Genomic DNA, 13,605 nt, shown 5'->3' with positions numbered 1-13,605 from the left:
TGGAAAATTAAAAAAATAAATTCCATGTTTTCTAGGTACCTTGTGTCAACCATGTGCTAATCATAATTTAAAACAAATCTTTGTGAAAATGTAGTATTTGCCACATACGCGCCTAATAAATATAAATGAATCAATAAAAAGATTCAGAAAATAGGTCGACATGTTCTGAAAAAGGCAAATGAAGGGGGCAAAAAAAAACATCCTTTGAATACGCTTTCCTCCTCCAGTGCTAGCAAACCATAGTAAAGTGTATATGAGTCATAGCCATAGCACTCTAGATGACACTCCTGTAACTCTAGAGAGATAATGAAAGCAAGAATATCTGGGCTGGAGTACACAAGCTTCTGCCTGCACATCCCTTCCTACTATAGAGTACGAAAGAAGTGTCAGCAGACTTTGTATCTGACGGGAACAAAGGTCGAAGCCACAGTGCCGTGATGAGCGCCCTCCCTCCCTCCCTTTCTCCCCCCGCCCTTACTCACCCGTCCCCGGACGTCCCATGATGATTTGCTTGCGCGGAGCCGGGTAAGGCGACTCGGCTGGCAGTATGAGCGGCAGCAGGGCGGTCGGCGTGGGGTGACAGGCTACCGGCTGTGGCAAACCCCCGCCGGAGGCGTCCTGGTGCCCTTCGGGTTTCCTCTCCCGCTCCCGGCCCCCAGAGCCAGAAGAGGACAGGATGGAGCCCGATGACGTGGGCATGGCGGAGGGGCTCGACAGGGCGGCGTGGCCCCCCGTGGCTGGAGTCAGTGACTGGAGGAGACATCAAAAAACAAATGTAAATCATTTGCAGTATTTGCAGAGAACTGACATAGTTATGTATAATCTCTCTCAAGAGAATATTCCACTGAAAATACATCTTTTGATAATTAAACTCTTCAAAAAAGTTGCGGCTACTCGCCACATCCTGCAGCATAATCAACTTCTCCGCTGTTAATCCATTTATTCAGTATATTCCAAACACTCAGAGTGTCCTCACACAACACAACACAGCAAATAACACTACTTCAATGTCACACTATCGCCCTCGCTGCAAATTTGATCCCAATATAGATTTTCAGTGAAGTATTCTCTTAAGTCACTTTTAAGGTGGAGTTACTAAGTCACCGACAACCTTCAGGAGCAAATAGGTGAAAAAGCTACTTTGCGCTCCCCATTTCTTATAATATTATATATTTCATACCACAATATGATATCACAATAAGACTTTATCCACATGGACGATCCCCACGCTGCATGTGATAATAAAATCGGACTTGCTTACCGAGCTGGAGGTGACCAAGACCAGTGTGGATGTCGGGTTGCGCAGGAGAACGGCCCCGTTGGTGGTGGCCCCGTTGATGGGAACGGGGACCTGGAGGCCTGGGAGAGCCGTGTGCTGGGGCAGGCTGTGCTCTCTGGACCGGCTCCTCTCCCTCCGCCCCAGCGGGCCATCGGAGAACTTGGCCAGGGGGACGTCTGGGTTGCGGACGATGACCGGGGAATCGCGGAGGGGCACGATGCGGCGAGGGGAGGGTTCCTGGGGCAGCGGGGAGGGAGGAGTCGGAGAGACCAGCATGGGTGGCGGCGTGGAGGCGGCGGAGGACGGCGGCCTGCTGGTGGCGCTACGAGGCCGGGGGAAGGAAAGCGAGGAGGGGGTTGTGGGCAGACTCTGTGGGGAGAGGACTCTGAAGGCGGCGGGGTTGAGGCCCAAGGTCGGGTCGCCCATCATGCCAACCAGCTGCTGTTGCTCGGGTTTGGTCTGGTAGTCCTGGATCGCGGGCAGCGGCGGGGGAGGGTGGGTGTCGAGCTTCCTTTTGCTGGGGCTCATGGGCACCGTGAACGTGAGATTGGTCTGAAACGTGGGCACGATCCCCGACAGGTGGCGCTCTCGGTCGACGCACGGCGTACCGATCTTGGTGCCGCTAAGGTGGCGATGGCGGCGCGGCGTAAGTGAGGCCGGGGCAGTGATGGGGCTGAAGTTGGCAGGACGAAAGCCAAAGAGCGGAGAGGGCGAGGGCGACGGGGTGGGTGAGAAGGGCGACTGGTTGGAGATGGGCGAGTACGAGGGCGTGCCCGAGCGGGAGCCCCCCAGGGAGACCAGCATGGTCGCGGCCTCACACTCGTCGAAGTCGAAACGAGAGAGGTCCTGGGGGAGCAGGGAGGGGAGGACCAGGCGGGGACGCGAGTCTCCTCCGCGGCTGCTGGCCTCGCTGCTTTCGCGCGACGTCTCATCCCAGTCAAACTCAGAGCTGGCTCTCCCACCGCTCAGTCGGAGGTCGGAGGGCGTCAGGGTCCCCGTGCTGCTGGCTCCGCCCCGTTCCCGGCTGCCTCCACTGGCTTCCATCTCCTTGGTCCTCATGGAGAGGTGTCTGGAGCAGTATCCTCTGCGCTGGGACTCTTTGGAGCAGCCTTCCCTGGAGCACAACCTCCGCCACTGCTTCCCGTTGAACTTCTTGCGGATGCCTGTTGGCGTGCACACCACGTCTCCCTTCTTGTACTTTTGCTGGGCGGCCGTCAGCGGGGTGCGGGAACGCGAGGACGAGGACGAGGTTGAACCGGATCCGGATCCACCCCCGCCGCCACCACCACCAGCTCCTCCACTGGAAGAACATCCTCCTTGGGCCTTCTCTGCTCTACTGGAGGAGGACGCGGTGGAAGAGGAGATGGGCGGGAGAGGGGGAAGTTGAGGGGTGGTGATGACGGCTGCAGCTGTTGCAGTTGCTGGGTCGAGGCCTAATAGGACAGGTGAAGGTGGAGGGTGGGGGTTCAAGGCCAGGTGGGTAGTGGGGACCCCGATGCCCCGCACCACAGAAAGGTGGGGATTGAGGTAGCCAGGCGGGGGCTTAGAGATGATGTGGCGGTGCTGGGGAAGTGCCATTGGTTTGGCCCCGGGTATGATCGCCCCTATTGGAAGCATGTTAAAGTGAGACACTTCCATGTCTTCTTCAGGGGTGAGTGGCATGTATAGCTGGTGTTGCTGCTGCTGCTGCTGTTGTTGTTGGTGCTGCTGCTGCTGCTGCTGCTGCTTCACACTGTTCTCCCTTTCTCGCTCTCTTTCCCTCTCTCTTTCCTGTATTCTCTGGAGGTCCCTCTCCCTCTCCAAGTCTTTCTCAACTTCCCACTCTCGGCCCGGGGCCAGGCTGAGGACTGACGCTGGCGTAACTGGGGAGGTGATGCCGTGGCCCGACGTGGAGGAAACAGGTACCATACCTTGGTACGGTATTCCTCTCCCCGACACTGACCCCACGCCGGGCGTCATCCCCCGGCTCAAACGACACACCTCCTGCTCCACGTCTATCTCCTCCCTGTCGTCCCGTTCCATTTCCTGGTCTCGGACCCCCTCCTCTCCGTCCCGCCCCCCTCCGGACGGCAGATCCAGGTCCCAAGGCGGCACCAGAAGCCGGAGCGTTTGTCGGGAGACCCACACGGCCTGGGTCCCGCCGGCTGTCCCCCTGCCATCTTCTTCCTCGCCCACTGGATCGTGTCTTTCCTCGGACAGCAGGACACGGTAGCGGTTGGCCACCGCAGGGTGCGTGTCCACCTGGGTCACCACACCTTCTCGGTACCACTGCCTGTGGCCCTCGCTGCCCTCCTCATTCCCAAATGGTACGCAGACGCGGGTGCCAATCGCTATTGGGTGGACACCAGGCGGTGGGGCATCCAGGATAATGTCCACCACCCCTTGGGGGCCGTCATGTTGATACGGATAACGGCACAGCGTCTTCTCGCCGTTCAGTTGCACCTCCAGGCTTCCGAACTCACCGCTGACCTTACGCACCACTCCGGCCCGAAACACCAGGTCCGAGAACCCCGCTTCGTCCCTCCTCTCGGCTCCCCCCATCTCGTCGCTTCTTCTCCTGAGCTGTCGAGCGAGGACGCGCTGATTCTTCATTCCTTTGGCGAGGGCGTCGGATAGTGCGTCGGGGAGGCTGGGTAGTGCGTGCGCGGACATCTGTGCGAGGGCGTGCGTGTCGCCGACTACCTCCAGGTCAGCCGAGTGCTCGCTGGCGGTGTCCGTCGAGGAGCAGCGGGGTAAGAGGACGGGCGACGTTCGCTCCGCGTCTCTGCCGCCTTCAACTCCGCCGGGCCTTTCCCTGAGGTCCCCTGCCAGCGTCAGCGTCGGGGGTCCTGGGGAGCCCTCCCGAGGGCCCTCCCTGCCAGTGGTCCTGCCGTGGAAGTCGTCAATCAGGCTCCGGCTCTGACCGTTGCCGTCGGGGTGAGCGACACAGACGTCTTTTCCTGAACCCGTTGACCCGTGGTTGATGACCCCGCCGCTAAGAGGAAGAGGCGGGGGCGTGCTGGAGGAAGGGTTGCTATTATGGTTACCAGTGGCGGACAAGCAGTGTTCGGAGGTGTACTTCTTCTTGGGGACGCGGGCCTTGAAGGTGGCCGTTTTCCGGCTGGAGGCGGGGTTTGGGCTGTTGTTGGCGCTCGGCGTGCTGCTGTTACTACAACTGCTGCCGCCGCTGTCACTGTGGCTGCTGCCGCTCACGGCCGACTTCCCTGATCTGTCGTCCGAGGATGTCACAAATTTCCCAGACTCCATCACCAGCGACGCCGTCGTTTCTGACAGCCTGTGAAGACCCTCTCCGTCCGAGGTGCTCCGTGCTCTTATTGGGTCCGACTCCGAATGGGAATTAGAAGAAAATGAGGAGGAGGAGGGCGTTCTGTTTTGGGGGGATCTGCTTCTGTCTCTGTTCTCGTCCGAGTCCCTCTTCTCCCCTCCTTCTGGGGCATCATCCCCCGCTCCGCGACGCTTCCCCCCCTTGGCCCGGGTGGAGGGAGGAGAGCGCCGGCCCTGCTTTTTTATCGGCTTCATCTTTTCATCTAGCTTGCTTTTTCTCTAAACAAGTCTTTTTTATTTATTTATCCCAGAGATTCTCTTTGGCGTTCTTCTTTTGTTTTGCCTTTTTTTCTTCTTCTTTCTTCTTCCACCTTCTTCCTTTTATCTTTATTTTCCTCCTCTGCCGGGGCCTCTCTCTCTCATCCTGTCTTTGTTGCGCGACTTCGGCACTTGCCCACCTTATTCCAGAGACTCTAAAAGAAAGGGAACAGGGGAGTGTGGGTTACTCATGTGGCAAACACATTCAGAAATGCAAAAAAAAGCCCATTCACCACGACAGATAGCTACAAACTGCCTGGTGACTTATTTGGATCAAAATCAAACATCTGTAAAGACATTAAAGAGACATTGAGTCAAAGCAAAGCGGTTTATGACCACAACAAATACAAGTAATAACCAGTTATATATATGAACATTAATTCATTAAATGATGCACCGTCGTACTAGAGTAGTAATGACTCATCTACAAACTCATTACACATTAATTCATTACATAACACATTCTACTAACATTGCACGAGGCCTGCATGCATACCAGGTACATATTGAGAACAGGAGACCATATTGTAGGGTAAACACACAAAGTAGGCTCACAACACATTATGGAAATAGTGAGGAGCACTTTGCAATTTGCCCAGACAAGCCTTTCTGCATACACATGCACTCACTCACACTCACACACACACACGCACACTTCTTGGCCGGGGCCGTAGAGGCGGGGGAATTCCTTCTTCGCTCGCATATTGAAACTCTTCTTTTCTTTCTCTCTCTCGCTCTCTCTCTCACTCTCTTTCTCTGTGGCGACCTTTATCTATGATATATTTCAAAGCAGAGTCAATCCGCCCCTACAAACTCCATTTCCTGTGGAAGACCATTACCTAACTTCCCGTTACTTTATTCCTCCTTTTCTCTCTTTGCTACTATTACACTTTCACTCTTGTACCCTGGCTGTCTTCTCTCTCTCTTCCGACATGGATTCCTACCTCTTCCTGGTTCATTTTCCTCTCCTTCCTCTTAAGTCTCGATCCTCATTTTGTGCTGCAGTCACCCAGCAAAAAGCCAGAGTTGTTCTGATTAATTGTCATTCCGCACCAGAGTCATTCAGCATCGCTGCTATCGCATGCCAGAGTCACTCAGAATACCTCCCATTCCACACCGGACTCATTCACAGCTGTGCCCCCCGGTTAGAAAGTAAAACAGATTGATTTTGCTGACTTGTTGAATGGGTGGCTGTTGTCATTTAACTGGTTTGTTTGCCGTGTGGCTGATACGCGCGGGACTTGCCTCGGGTACTAGCCGCTGTGTGCTCTGCCTCGTTTTCTTCCAACACAAGAGTTTCCACAGCGCTACGAGTGCCAGAAAGACGTTTCACAACAAGTGTACGAGAGTAAGAATCAAAACGCCCACCCAGTATGCTCCGTCGCCTTTTTTCTGAAAAATTCGCACTCCGACGTTCACTGTCAAAATGTTCTGCGTTGATGTCTATCATGCACCGCGAGGCATGTCTAGTTGTCAGTCTGTTAACTTCCATGTCTTGCCTGTCTGTCCCCCGTCTCGACGTCCATCCTCCCAACAGCTTCTTCCCCCTCCATCTTTTTTTTTTTTTTACCTTCTGTTGCCTCCCTGTATGTCTGTGCATTCATTTAGGTCCTTTAAATATCTGCCACATCTTACCGGCGAGAGAGAAATCCATTTTCAGAGATAAAAGCCACACAGACAGACACACACACCTATGTGATGATAGTTGAGGGTGCACACAGAGAGCCAGGGAGCTAATAGCTTTTACTGTGCTCTATGCAAATCCCTATTTAGGACAGACAGCCGTAGAGCAGCCACCATAAAATAATTTGGCAGCTGGCCTTACTTGGTCACGGTAGAGGTATGCTACGTTTGTTTACTCAGTAGTGTGCCGTGTACAACAGCTGGTGTCTGAGTCCTGGGTCCTGGTGATAACAGCTTAAAGACAAACTGATGCAACTCGCTCTCTCCGCCGTGTAACATGGAGCAAGGAAGCCCCATATGGGAGCTATAGTGGGCCTCCTATGTTTCACGATCACAGCAGAGCACTATCTGCTCATCGGGTCCTCTCGGATTGGACAGTTCAGTCGTATCGTGTTTGCAGAAACGGGGTTTCCCTTCTCTTAAACATACATATATATATATATATATATATATATATATATATATATATATATATATATATATATATATATAAATGGGAGAGGCAACATGGAGCCGATGCAAGTCACGTGTTGGTGACAAAAACTTTAACTGCTGCCTTTTAAAAACGCAACTAGGCTATGACAAAGTAATATCAGCTTCAGCGAAAGGCAACGGGTTATAACATTGAGCATAAAGTCAGTTCACTTCAACTTTCTGCTAAAAAAGTGCATATACCCAACATACTTTTTATTTTGACAACCTCGCCATACATTCCCTGTAATTCACTCATATGTGCCAGACCTTTCGGCCCTTTATGGAGCGCTTTAACTTCCCGTGGAGATGCTAAATCATGTGTTATACGGTGCATTAACTGACCCCGAAGCCCAACTGTATTCAAAAGTTTGGTCAGAGCACCTCTTTAAAAGTGTATAACACGATAACTACAGTCCTTTTTTTTTTTTTTACTGAGAGGCCAGGGGTGTATACATGTATTCACAGAGCAAGATAACAGCCGTTAACTTCTCCACACAAGGTGCACAGCACAGGTAATAAAACTACAGGAGGTGATGTCATCACCTCTGGTTTATATAGTACCGTGTATGTGTCAAGCCCTCGTAGTACCGCGAGTACTACCAGTTTGTACTCCACAACACAGCAGGCCGTGGCGTGCGGCGACCAGGCCTCAACTACACACACACACACGCACACACACACACAAGGCCGCTTGGAAATCCTCAACTCACTGTCACCGGGAAATAACCGGTTTAACGGGCACATTAACCCACTTTAATATCGCGTAATACGGCCCGTAGTCCCCGCATTGTCATGCCATGTCGCCAAAACAGATGGACGCGTTAACTTTGTCGCTCCGCTCCACGGTCACAACGCAAACGGCACCAAAAAAACAGCGGACAAAGTCGGCCGTCTTTTTTTTGTTGTTGGGGCCCATCCGAAAGTGACAGTCGCCCGAAAGGGTAGCGAGGACGAAGCCGGGCAACTTTGCGGCGACCCTCGGTCGTCGTCGTCGTCCGCGTTATTTGCGAGCGAGACACGAGAAGGGGGAAAGTGTCAATATGTGGCCACGAAGTAGTCCACCAGGAGAAGGCCCTCGAGCCCCCCTTGACAAAATACGTTAATTCAAACAGCCACGTTGAGTCGTGGACGAGAGAAGAAGAAGAAGAAAAAGAGGAAGAAAATATGCAACTAAGACAGCGGAGGAGGGAATGACAAGCGACTTTTAGAAAGGTTTCGATACCACGCAGGGGGAATAACAGTTGTTCTAGGAAGTCCGACGGCAGTTATGGCGTTGAATTTATTTCTAGTGGAAAAGTTTCAAGCTCACTATGTGTATCGGCACCGCTCCCTTTTTTTTTCCTCCTTTCTCCTCCTCGCACAAGACACACAATCCGCCCTCCGCTTCACTCTGTGGGTTTTTTTTTTTAAACCCAGATACCGGAGGGACATGGTGCTCAGCTCCAACCGCTAATACGGACTATAGCCACGGTAAACACGGCCAGCGTTAGCGGCTACGGAGAGAGAGCACAACAAGCCCCACTGCAGTGCTGCAGGAGAAAGATTTGTGGGCAGCTAATACTCACCAGAGCTAATATAGCACCCCAGTGTGGTTCTCTGTTGAGTCCGCCGGGTAAAATAGGGCAGGTCGGCCGGTTGTCCGCAGCTGCCAATTAGCGGCGATCCATGTTTCTCCGGCAAAGCAACTTAAAAGGAGGAAAAAACTACTGCCCCTGTACATTCTACACTACAGTCGCAAAATGGTGAATGAAGCCCCGAAGCCTTGACAACCACCCCGCGCGGCCAATCGCGAGGCACGAACGCGTACAGTAGCCAATGGGATCCCGCGAAAGGGGATCGGGGGCGGGGCCCCGCGTCAAAGTAAATTTGATCGACGGCGAGCGGTGGCCAATCGCAGTGTGGGAAAACACAGAACAGCTGTTGGGAAAGCGAGGCTGCGGCGGCCAATGTGGCTCCTATGTGGGCATGTCTGCGACTTTGTCGGGCACGCAGGACGGGCTCTCTTTCTTTCTTCCTACCTTCTTTTCATCCCCTCATCATTTGTCTACAAACGGGCTTTGACCGAGGAGACGCTTTCTATCTGCCTTTGCTTTTTCTTTGAAACGGGTTGGACTTGTTTCGGTAGACTAACACACACCGACGTGACATTTTTACATTGAATATATAGATCGATATGTCACGTCACAAACAGTCTCACGTATTATAACTACTACAGCTCCCACGTTGACATCGCAGCTTTAAGAAGGAGACCCCTGTCTGTGCGCTATGTGTTGGTCTGCATGCATGACAGCAGCGTCTCCACTGTGATCCACAGGTTGAGTGTAGTTTCAGGGGAACCGCAGAGAACACCAACTCCCAAATTCTCATGCTTTCTCTCTCCCTCTCCATCCCCTCTCGCAAACTCCCCGACTCGCTTCTTCCCCTCCCTCCCAGCTAATCAGAAGACGCTCCGAAGAGCGCGGCGTCCTTAGTCCCGCCCCCCCAGCCAATCAGAACGGCCGCTGGCTGGCCATACGTCACCGCAGCGGCGTGCGATTGGCCGAGAGGCTCCGAGTCTGCAGGCCAATGACCGAATGCTGCGGTGAGGTCATTAATGCTTGTTGCCATCAGCCTGGCCAAACAGGAAGAGTGAAACCCCAGTGAGTAAGTTTGGTCCAAACGTGGGATTACGGGTCCTAAGAGAGTGACCCACATACACCCTGGGCCTTCCCTGCGCACGCACCACACACGTGCACGAGCAGGTGCGGGCTTAACACACTGAGGAAGAACACTAGACAAACATGCAAACAGGCTGAGGTGAGTGCTCAGACACACACACACACTCCGCTGCTATTCCACTAGACACTAATGGTGTGTGGATTGCTGTGTAGCAGTGTGTGTCCCTGTTTCTATAGCTTCCAGGCACAGATGGCGAGTTTGGTTCATGATGATACAGAGCTGGCTGGTTGCGGCAATGCAGTCTGACACACACATACACACACACACACACACACACGCAAGTGGGTACACTTGCCATAGTCACACACAAAATAGGGCGAACGCGTACAAGCCAACACACACACACACACACACACACACACACACACACACACACACACAGCAGGATAGCAGGCACAGTGGAGTTATAACATGCCTTGGTGTTACATAAGCTGTACGTGTGCAGGAGCTCGCACGCACACACTGCGCCCAGCGCCATCACACACACACACACGCTTTTGTGTTTACCATACAACCTTTTAGAGCATGCAAACATACAGACATGCACTGTTGCACATACAACAAAGTACAGTGCGGGTATATTATAGTATTCAGTTTGCACATGAATGCACAGACGACCCTTCTGCACACACACACACACACACACAAGGTCATATGCATTTCTGCATATGACCGTAACATGAGCGACTTCTGACTCACATCTGTGAGAAAGCACCGCAAACGGGCGTGCAGACATCATGCAAGTGCAGAGTGAGTGAGATCTCCAGACATCTCCCACACCCCTCGTAGTGAAGCACTGCAGTCTATGTCTGCCTCCTTACAGCTCACTCACTGTAGACGAGCACGCAGTCGACAAAATGTAGGGCGAGCGCGGCGCACACGCACACACACACACACACACACACACACAACTTCGAGGGGTGTTTGGTTTCGCAACGCGCCAGCCGAATGAAACATGAAAAGGGACCCGAGACTGAAATCCTTGTGGGCGAGCTTTAGGGTGGCGAGGTGTTGGGAGACTGTGGTGATAAAAGGTCGACGAGAGAAAGATGTTGAGTAAAGATATGAAAGACAGGAAGAGAGCGAGAGAGAGAGTTAGAGAGCGAAATGGGCCAGAGAGGTAGACAGAGAGCTGCGGAAGTCAAGCAGTTTGTGAATGAGTGCCACAAATCTGGCTGGCATTAGCACCTCTGAGCACTTTCTAAGAACGAGGCGGAGAGCCGCGATAAGCCCCCCCCGCCCTCCCCTTCAATCCCAGTCACTTTACACTAAATGCATTATGGCCACTTAACTGCTAAACAGCTCCAGGGACCCCTGCTCTGTACCTGACCCAGCACTCTTAACACTCTCTAATTCAAGAGTGTGTGTTAAAAAAAAAAGAAAAAGAACAAATGGGGAGTGAGCGATGGACCGGATGAGTCGCAGCTCCACTCGTCTTGTTGAGGTTGAGTGTATGCACAGTGGATTTAACAGCCGGCACCTGCTGCCAACAATGAAACCTGAGATGAGTGTGCAGTCACTCATTGACAGGCATTACAAAAAACATGTTATGTATATATATTTATATATCTTTCTGGTGTTAGATTGTTGCCCAAAAAAAAATGTTGTATGCAAATACTATCAATTGTCTACAGTAAACAGAAAGGCACGTCAGGTATTCATTTCCACAAATTCACACGAGTAGCTTACACGGTCGAAAGCCACAGAACCAGCGAGTGACGGCAAATTCATACATCTGAGGGAAAAGGACGCGCAGAAGTTCGACTGGGCGTCGTGGATTTGGAGATGGGTTCAGCGGACAAGCGCCTCTCGTCCGCTACAGCCACACCAACCCTGTGTTGGGCCACATTTATATGGAACTATTGAATTACGCCAATCAAAAAAATATGACTCAAAGAACCACCAAAAGGAATTGCAAGCTACCAGAGTTCACCGTGGTGTTTGAGAGGTGTCCGCACAGACCGCACAGGTGAACTGTGGTCTGAATCCACCTGAATATAAGTCCATTTCTACAGCGGGCCTCCTGGGTAAAGTCCTGTGTTCATTCCACCCATCCATCCGTTTACATGTGACTTGCTAAGGAGACAGCCATGCACGTCCTGGCTCACGACGACGTGGATCATATAAACCCTTCTACTGTTTGTACGATGGCGTAAGTTAGCGTGCACACGCAGAAGCTGTGCAGCATTAACCACCAAAGGTCGCGGACGCAACCTGAACAAAGGGCTTTTTCCAGATCCGCTGCTAGGACACATTAGCCGGCGTTTCACTGACTCTTGTCATCACGGCAGCTGTTGAAAACACCAACAGAACACGAAGGTTTCCTCGTAAAAAAGCCTTCAGGCCATTTTAAACACAGGCTCCTCTGTGTTTATTATCTGCGCGGACCATTTAGTGAGTTGCCCCGATGCAATCGACCCGAGTCACCGGTTGACACGGTCACTCGTTAAACTGAAACACCCGCTGCTCTGACACGGCGGAGTCACGGCTAAAATGTAGAGTTTGACAACTTGAACCCGACATTTTGATTCAAATCAATTTAGTTTAATTTTGTATAGCCAAGAATCACAAATTTGCCTCAGAGGGCTTTATGATCCGTAGACATATGACATCATCTGTCCTCACGTCGGATCAGGAACAACTTTTCCCCCAGAAAACTGAAAAAACTAACTTTTTTTCGCAGGGTAAAAGAAGGGCAGAAACCTTGATGCCGGTTTAAGCTTTAATTCAACGTTTGAAGCGCATTTACTCGTCTGGATAGAGAATATTTTTAAGGGCAGCGGTCATAAAGAGGGTCAATAAAAAAAAAGGACACCGCGTGACTTTCATAGTCTGGTTTCTTTCATGGACACCACTGTGACCACTGCACTGCAGCTTTTTCCAACCAGGACACTGATGCCAGTACTTTATACATATTTGTCATTCCTCAGCTGCCTTTGCCTTCGGCCTCCAAGCAGATGTGACAGCTGATTATTGGCCAGTCTAATCGTGGCGAGATGGAAATCACTAACACCGCCATCTCACACTGTGTGGCTAAAAGACGTTTTCAATAATTAACAGCTTGAAAAAAAATAAATAAACCAATATACAGTGAAAGGCTCTCGCAAGAAGACGTGTGCCGATGCAGAAATAATGAGCTTCCCAGCTCGGCCAGAACAAGACCTCTTTTCTTTGTGTTATTCTGACCTGTGGGGTTGTGTCTCCTGCAATATACACAACATGAGCTGACTGTTGGTGTTGTGTTGTTCCTCGTAGCTGCTGTGTGTGTGTGTGTGTGTGTATGTGACTCTCGTGCCCTTTGACATCACTGTCAATTTGCATGTGAAAAAAATTAATTAACAATGTTCATGAAACTAACGGCCACTTCCTGTGTGGTCTGATGTCACTGTCACGCTGTCACTCAAGTAACAAGACACCCATTTCCTCTCACCTAAGTTTACTTATTTCTCCTATACGACAAAACATTACATTTGATATTTCTACTCATGAAGATGAACATTTCTACCTCTGTTGCGCAGTAGAGGGCGCTGTGTCCTCACGCTGAACTGCACTGACCTGTAAACCCATAATATTGATCTATAATTGAGTCATAGATTGATATACTGGACACATGCATGCATCAGCTTCCACAGATAAATGAGTGGAGAGCTCAGTTTTAAGTTTGTAGCCAGTTTGCACCCCATAAAGGTGGCAAATCTTTTTAATCATCATGTGAATTCTATAACAGTGTAAGGTTTGTTTGTAATAAGAACACAGGAGACTATTTTGTTCTCTCGAAATGTTATTTTGAGTCTTGGTTTTGATTTCCAGATTGATTGAAGTGTAATTCTTATTTATTAGCGAGGAGTTCTCTCTGCCGCTCTGCTGAT

General features: G+C 51.3%; 1 protein-coding gene across 3 annotated transcripts in view; it reads right to left on the bottom strand.

Annotated features, from left to right (window-relative positions):
- Window positions 1-13,605, bottom strand: part of cica (capicua transcriptional repressor a) — a 36,666-nt gene that overhangs the window by 21,384 nt on the left and 1,677 nt on the right. For 2 of the 3 annotated variants that reach the window (XM_068574991.1, XM_068574992.1), the window contains exons 3-4: window positions 1,262-5,016; window positions 483-750 (exon numbers count right to left, since the gene is read on the bottom strand). In XM_068574991.1, coding sequence (XP_068431092.1) covers window positions 483-750; window positions 1,262-4,798 — 3,805 coding nt within the window. In that variant the 5' untranslated portion in view covers window positions 4,799-5,016. Of the gene's footprint in view, window positions 1-482; window positions 751-1,261; window positions 5,017-8,583; window positions 8,745-13,605 lie in introns of those variants that run through there. The other variant, XM_068574990.1, reaches the window with a different exon arrangement.

Source organism: Clinocottus analis, unplaced genomic scaffold (genome assembly GCF_023055335.1).
Source record: "Clinocottus analis isolate CAN_PGR_092001 unplaced genomic scaffold, fCliAna1.0.p SCAF_14, whole genome shotgun sequence".
Classification (NCBI taxonomy): domain Eukaryota; kingdom Metazoa; phylum Chordata; class Actinopteri; order Perciformes; family Cottidae; genus Clinocottus; species Clinocottus analis.
This window is presented reverse-complemented; position numbering and strand designations above follow the sequence as displayed.